General features: G+C 36.3%; 1 protein-coding gene across 3 annotated transcripts in view; it reads left to right on the top strand.

Moving 5' to 3' along the window:
* Positions 1 to 7613, top strand: part of Cep162 (centrosomal protein 162) — a 71189-nt gene that overhangs the window by 53282 nt on the left and 10294 nt on the right. For all 3 annotated transcript variants that reach the window (XM_010631160.2, XM_033763373.1, XM_010631161.2), the window contains 2 exons: positions 2354 to 2566; positions 5575 to 6221. In XM_010631160.2, the coding sequence (XP_010629462.1) occupies positions 2354 to 2566; positions 5575 to 6221 (860 nt within the window). The remainder of the gene's footprint in view (positions 1 to 2353; positions 2567 to 5574; positions 6222 to 7613) is intronic.

The raw sequence follows: 7613 nt of genomic DNA, 5'->3' as shown, positions 1-7613 counted from the left end.
GCAACATAGCATGACCTCCTTTTTTTTTTTTTTTTTTTTTTTTAAGTACTAACCAAAGATAAGTGAGAAAAGAGTACAGGAAGAAAGATCTTTTAGTTGGGAACATGTTGTTAATGATTAGGAAATGTTAAAAACACTCTGAAAAATAGAATATTCAGTCTCCCAAAAAGCTGGTTGTCATCTTGAACTTTCGCATTGTTTAGGGTTAGAAATACTCATGCCAGTTTGGCTAGGAGACCCTTAATTGAAATCATATACTGGAAATAGAATAAAATAATTAAAGTATTTGGGGAGAAGCAGATTTATTACTGAATATTAAAACTATGAATTTCCAGCAGTGTTTGTAAGGGAGCATAATTCTGTACTCAAGTCATAGTACTTAAATGTATAGCTATTATTCCATCACAAATCCAAAATTCTGAGGTCATCCCTGGACTGAATATTATTCTAGTTTTAGGAGGAGGAGGAAAACTAAGCAAAAAATTAGCTTTGTTACTTTTGTGAGATCTTTTGCTATGTCAAAAGGTATAACAGTGGTTTCGGTCAGAGGCTGAGAAATGAATAGGACAAAGATGGTTTGAAGAGCTAGAAATATTCTGAAGTGAGTGTAATCTGGATTTTACTTAGATTTTCTTCAGTGCTTAAGATTTTCATTATCCAGTGTAGAAGCCATCAGAATTGTGAAAGAAAAAAAAGACCAAAGAAACTATTCTCCATTAGATGACTTTAAAAAAAAAAAGGTAGAATTGAATATATGAGTGCTAAGAAAGAAAGCACGCTTAAGATGAAGGTAGAATTCAAATAGTGATCCATATTGACCAGAAAGACATTTTATAAAATTAACGTCTCTTTTACTTTTATTAAACATTGATTTTTATCACATTAGATTATATCTTTTGCAATATACTCATTTAATAATACTTTTTTCAGATTTTATTTACTCTATTTCCCCAAGAATTTATATCCTGATGACTTTAGATGTCAATGTATACTTTATAATCAAGTTATAGAACATCATTTTAAGCCATATTATAAAATAATTATATATAAATATATAAATAAAATATTTTTCTAAGAACATAAGTAAAAGGTGGGCAAATTAGATGTGTTTTATAATAAAAATTCCAGATTATAGCTATGTGTTCATACTTTTACCTTATTAAATATTTCATAGTTTAATTTTCAATAGAAGTTTTTCAATTTTTTACTTTGTATATTGCTGTCATTGCCCAAAGAAAATTTTAAAGCAAAATAAAGGGTACAAATAAAATCTAATTTCCCTAAAATTAATATATTTCCGTACAGTAAAATTAGAGTGAAAATAAGTCTTAAAATTTTTTAATGAACACATTAATTACAAATATGTTAAATTCATTTTTAAAAATCTTTTTAGAGTATATTTTGTTGCATGCTTATAGGCTAGAAAACTTTAACAAAGAATTTAGAGTTTTAATGTATACTTTTAAAGGATATCTTAATTATAGTACCTTTCAAAAATGCATGTACACACACACAGGCACATATACAATGGTACCTCAGTTCAGGAACTTAGTTTGTTCTATGATTTGGGGGAAGATGGCCACATTTATGTTTTTCACTCAGTATGGAGTTTGCGAATGGAAGCAAAAATCTTGTCAAATGCTTTTGTTTGAAAGCCAGATAGTTTGCAAACAGAAGCATTTTTGAACCTGAGTTATTACTATACTACCAACCTATAAATTCTATGGACTTTGTTGCAGTTCTCTCTTACAGAAAGATCACATTATGGGTCATCGTTTTATAGACTAAATGAAATCTTTTATGAAGATAAAATGTCATGAAATATTCATTGCTTCCTAAAAAAATTTAAAGTAGTTTAAGCTTCATTTGGAGCAACATATACTTCATTTGGAGAGGGTCTTTGGGAGAGAGTTGGAATGGAGACTGTTCCAGACAGGAGCAAGTGCCTAGAAAGTTCTGTGTATATTGCAAAAAGTTTGTTCATGTGTGTGTAAGTAATTTTTCAATCAGTTAATGGTAGAAGCACTGTCATACAAGGAAAGGATAGATAAAAAGGATGGGAGAAGAGCTTTGTACTCAAGAAGACTGGTTATTAATGATATAGCAGTAAACCTGAAAGTATATTTCAAGTGACTGTAAGAGGACTTCTGTAAGTTAACCAGTAGTTAGACAATTATGCTATAGGGTTTTAAATCAGATAATCTAGGATTGTAAAATTTTAAACTGATTTGTACTTCTGTGCCTGTGATCCAGTCTGGAGCATGCTGTAGACATCTGAGATTCAGATATTGCTGATGTGGCATAATCTAACTTTACACATTAAACTGCTTTATTTTAATGTATATTTTAATAGGTTAAGGAAATGGAAGGAATTCTGAAAAGAAGATACCCCAATTCTTTACCTGCTTTAATATTGGCTGCCTCAGCTGCTGGGGATTCAGCAGATAGAAATACAGTGGAATTCATGGAAAAAAGGATTAAAAAGCTAGAAGCTGACCTGGAGGGCAAAGATGAAGAAGCAAAGAAAAGCCTTCGTACCATGGAACAACAGTTTCAGAAAATGAAGGTAAGCACGAGGTAGCGAGGGAGGTGGCATTCAGAGATGGACCAGGGTGACAGAGCCTTCTTGGATCTCATTTTAAGAAACAGCCCTAAAAAAGGTCTGCCCACAGACCTTTGCCACAACCCAACATCTATTCTATCTTGTCCTCTTTCACTAACTCATTTTGACATAAAATGAATAAGCACAGGATAATCTTCACATCACTCCTCTCTGTGTTAGAATTAGTAGAAATTAAGCCAAGGATAAAGCAGGTAAAGCATCCTTGATATATATTCAGCATGAGATGAAAAAAGAAATTATCATGAATGACCATTATTTTCACTGCAACTTATCTAGATAAGGGTGACAGTGCTCTGAAAATTAAGGTCCCATCAAAGTAGATTGTGTTTCTGTTATTAACCCTCTTTATTAAATCTCTCAGCCCCTGTGTAGTGGTTCACTTTCTTCTCCCACTATCCTACCTCCTAATGTTTATTCTTTTACCACCCACCTTCACTTGTGCCCCAGTTCACTCCATCTCCTCCACTTATACTGCTGTGTGTCCAAAAAAGACTGCACAGTTGAGAGACAAGGGCTGCTCAGGTGCATGAGTGTCCAATTTCATGAATTCCTTCAGTGCTACTTGGCAAGCCTGTTGTGAATATGGCTGAGAAATTCCTTTTTCCAAGTTTTTAACCATTCGCTCTAATCTCTTTGTCAAGTTCATCTTCCCCTACCCTTACCCCATTCTCCTTTCAGCAGACCTTACCCCCTTTATATATAAACTGTAGCATAATGGGAAACACACCACTCTAGAGTCAGACCTTTGGTCTAGGACCAGTTCCACCGAGACTGGGATAGTTACATTCTCTCTCTGAGCCTCGGTTTTTCTCACATGTGCCAGGAATAATACCTGACTTCTTTCCCATTTTCCACTTTTATTTCACATTATCTTTCAGTCTCTTTTCAATAACATGTCACTATACTAAAATCCTTAATAAAAGGGCTGGGGATGGAGATATATGGTAGCTCAGTGATAACCTGTGTAAACTTCACATGGTCACTAGAGTTCAAATCCCAGCACCATCACAAAAAAGGTTTGTGTGTGTGTGTGTGTGTGTGTGTGTGTGTGTGTGTGCGCACGTGCGCGCGCTTTACTACAGTAGTTCCCTAACTAGTCTACACATATCATTGTGCCCATCTTGCAACTCTTGACACTAAAGCCAAAATTTTATTTTCATAACAGTCTGTCTTCTGTACACATATACACACCACTTGTTGATATCCTTTCAACAACTTCTTGTTGCTCTTAGGATAATTAAATAGCATTTATCAACAGATGACCAGGCATTTCTGCCCCCTTCAGTGTTTATTTAATGTCATATTTGTTCCTTTCAATCTTACTGGCCTGTTTCACCTGCTTGTCTTATCTCCTGTAGCCACAGAAATGTGTAGGTTTTGTTGCCACTGACTGGTATCCTCTGAGCTCCCTTTTCCCACAGCTAAGGTGTTTCTGTGATCCACATTTCAGCCTAAACATTGCTCCAATGAAACTCAAAAGAAATATTTGAACAATAAGCAGTGTTCCTGGAACTCCTGGTAAATGAATTACCTTTATATGTACTCTGAGCCCCATGTACCCACCACAAGTGCAGCCACTGGATTGCCCTGCTAGTTGTCTCTGCCTTCTAGATTCTGGACTCCATGATGGCTTGGTCTGTTCTGCTCTCACTCATTCAGCAAGGTGCCTGGCACAGAGAAGACTCACAGTAACAACTTTACTCCCTATATCACAAGGTATTGGGAGTATTGAGTGTCATATGAGGCCCTAGTACCGTGCCTGGAATATAACAAACAGTAAATGATTACAGTTATTAATTTTCTACCAAGCAAAAGTTCAGGTATGAACTCCAACCCTCTTCCCCATTTTTATAATAAATCTGATGACTTAACCTAACTTTTCCCCTTTTTACAATCCCTACCCCATCATCCCACTCCTGCCCCTGCTCATTACATGTCATTTCCTCCTTTTGTTTCTGTTTCTCAGAACACACCAGTCATTCTCACAGGTCCTTTCCTCCTAAAATGTCTGTGCTTCTACTCATCCCTTCATCCCCAATTTTATACTTCTCCCTCAAGATCAAACTTAGATACACTCTCTCGGTGCTATCTCCCACCTTTAGGCCTCCAGACTCTCAGGGCTGCCTCTCCACCTCTGTGCTGTATTCATAGGCACATTACACAGTTATCATAGTATATTGTAACTGTTGCTCTTTCACTTTCCTCACCAGGCTATAAACTATCTGAAAGTGAAAATTGAATCTCTTTTATAGAACCTACCACATTGCAAATTTGTGGCTTAATAAATATCATTGATTGACTAAGCAAACACTATTGGTGCCTGTCTTCATAAAGTAAACTTTTTATTTTGTATAGCAAGGCTCTGGTATACAGATTCTAAGCTGACTTAGTTCCTGTAAGATTAATAAATTGATGTTAGAAGTTTGAAAAATGTGCTGTTTTTCAGACTTCAGTACCCACAAATGCTTTATCTGTTTATCCTCAAAGAATATGTTTGACAATGTGCAAGGAAAGGGTGCATAATAGGTTGAAATTAACCTATTAATATTAATAATTTGTTGGTAGTAAGCCTTTATTTTTAAGGTTCAAATAAATTTGGGGGTATACAAGTTACATATATATTTATGAAGCAACATTATGAAATTGTATGACATGTCAAGATTATATGATACTGTACCCTTCAAACAGTATGGCTTTTATACATTTGACTCACAAAGAGAACTGGATATTCAGAATATATAAGAAATACCTAGGGCCGGGGATTTAGCTCAGCGGTTTGGTGGCCTTGCCTCGCAAGCTCAAGGACCGGAGTTCAATCCCCGGTACCAAAAAAAAAAGAAAAGAAAAGAAAAGAAATACCTGAATAAAGGATTCAATAAGACTGGATAGAATGCAGGGCCTATAATGTAATGTTTAGCAGGGCTTTGATACTACATGGATTCTTTCTTTAGATCCAGTATGAACAGAGACTTGAGGAACAGGAGCAGCTACTTGCCTGCAAATTGGAGGAAACACCCCAGAACCAGCATGAGAATTCTAGGGTTAAAGCACTAGAAACAGAACTGAAGGACATTAAAGAAGGCCATCAAACCATTGTGAGAAATCTTGCAGCAGAAATAGATGTTCTTAAACGTCAGAATGCTGAATTAGAACTCAAGAAAGATGACAAAGATGATAAAGACTTCCAGTCTATAGAATTCCAGGTGGAACAGGCCCATGCGAAAGCTAAACTAGTAAGACTAAATGAAGAACTGGCTGCCAAAGGAAGAGAAATACAGGACCTTTCAAAAACTGTGGAGAGGCTTCAGAAGGAGAGAACAATGATGCTGTCTAATCAGAATACAAAGGGCAGAGAGGAAATGAATGCCAGAAGGGTGAAGAAGGATGTTTTGCCCCCAAATAAAGGAAATGCAAACTTCTCTGGAACCCTGGATGGCAAGCTGTACCAACCACATACTTTTACGGATTCCCGTATTTCAGAGGTTGTACAAGAAAACTACAGATTGAAAAATGAGCTAGAGGAATTAATTTTGGAGAAAAATAAGCTGACGGTGGAATCTGAAGCAGCAGTGAGCCAATTTGAAAACTCCATGAAAAGGTAGTCTTAAATTTTGTATAAATTCCTGGAAACCTAAAACATTTATTTTAAATCCTAAGACATTTTGTCTGGTTAATCAGTTTGACATGGAACCAAATTTGTAACTAGATTTTTAAAAATTGTATTACTTTGCATACATTTCAAGATAGCATTCTGAAGCTGCCAGAGGCTCAGATTCTGATGAACAAAAATCTGTGTCACCTCTAGCCATGTCTTTGGCTGACCAGTCTTGGCTTTCTGTATGTATCCAAGTGATGTAAATAATCAATAAGCAGGCCGCTTGAGCCCTTCTTGTAAAGGAAATGCCATTTATGACTGCTGTGGGCAGATTGCTGTCAGAAAAGAGCTATTTTTAAAATTAATTGACCATCTAAGAGGAAGATTCTCTTTTCAAAAGTAACTTTCAGACTACCCTTATGGTCCATGCATGACTTTAAGGAACTTTACACATTCCTTTGCAGAATCTCCAGATGCTACCCACTGTCTCTTTCCTGTGTGCCTTCTGACATCCTCAGATCCTCTTCTCCTAATCAAACCAAGTTCTAGTCCTCTTACTGTGTGTCAGTCCAAGTTTCCCACATGTAGCTTCCCCTTCTATTTCTACCTCACCTCATCTCAAACATGGCTCTTTTCACTACTTTTTACAACTTGTTCTCTCAATAATGATCTTTCCCCATCCCATGACATTTTCTGCATGCTTATTTTTCTTGAGTGTGTTGACTACATAGCTTTTCTTTAAGGTTCCCCTCCTTAACCTCCAGAACTTAGCAACTCTAAAACATTTTTTTTTTTCTGACTTGTAGTTCCATTGCCTTTCCATCCCCGAAGTCTTTCTACAAAAGCTCAGTTCTTGGCTTTCTGTTTCTTATATTCTTTCTCTGTTGCTAAACTTCTATATTCCTTTTTTTTTTTTTTTAACTTAGTTATTCTTATGGGTCCTGTGAATCATGACTTCTAGATTTATTTTTCAGATTTGTTCTCAGATGTCAAACCTACAACTACTGGTTTGGGTTACTTTTCTTAGAATCAGAAGTACCTCAGATTTTCTCTTTTTTTACCCATAAACTAGTTCCCCCTCCTGAGCTCTCCATCCTGGTCTCTGGCCGCATTAATTCCAACCACCGGGCCCAAATTTACTTCCTTTTAACTTGGGTTCATGGTATGTAGGGTGTCTCTATAAATATTCATCATTTAGCTTTCTTCTTCATTGTAATAAACTAGGGCAGATTGCCTGATTTACTGTCAGTTTTCCCACCCTGATCACCCTTTGTTGATCCCCCAATCGTCGTGCTTAAAAAATATTTTCATAGGGCCAGGGATTTAGCTCAGTGGTTCTACCACCTGCCTTGCAAGCGCAAGGACCCAAGTTTGATCCTCAGTACCAAAAAAAAA

Source organism: Fukomys damarensis, unplaced genomic scaffold, assembly GCF_012274545.1.
Source record: "Fukomys damarensis isolate Sample0158 unplaced genomic scaffold, DMR_v1.0_HiC HiC_scaffold_14, whole genome shotgun sequence".
Taxonomy (NCBI): Eukaryota; Metazoa; Chordata; class Mammalia; order Rodentia; family Bathyergidae; genus Fukomys; species Fukomys damarensis.
This window is presented reverse-complemented; position numbering and strand designations above follow the sequence as displayed.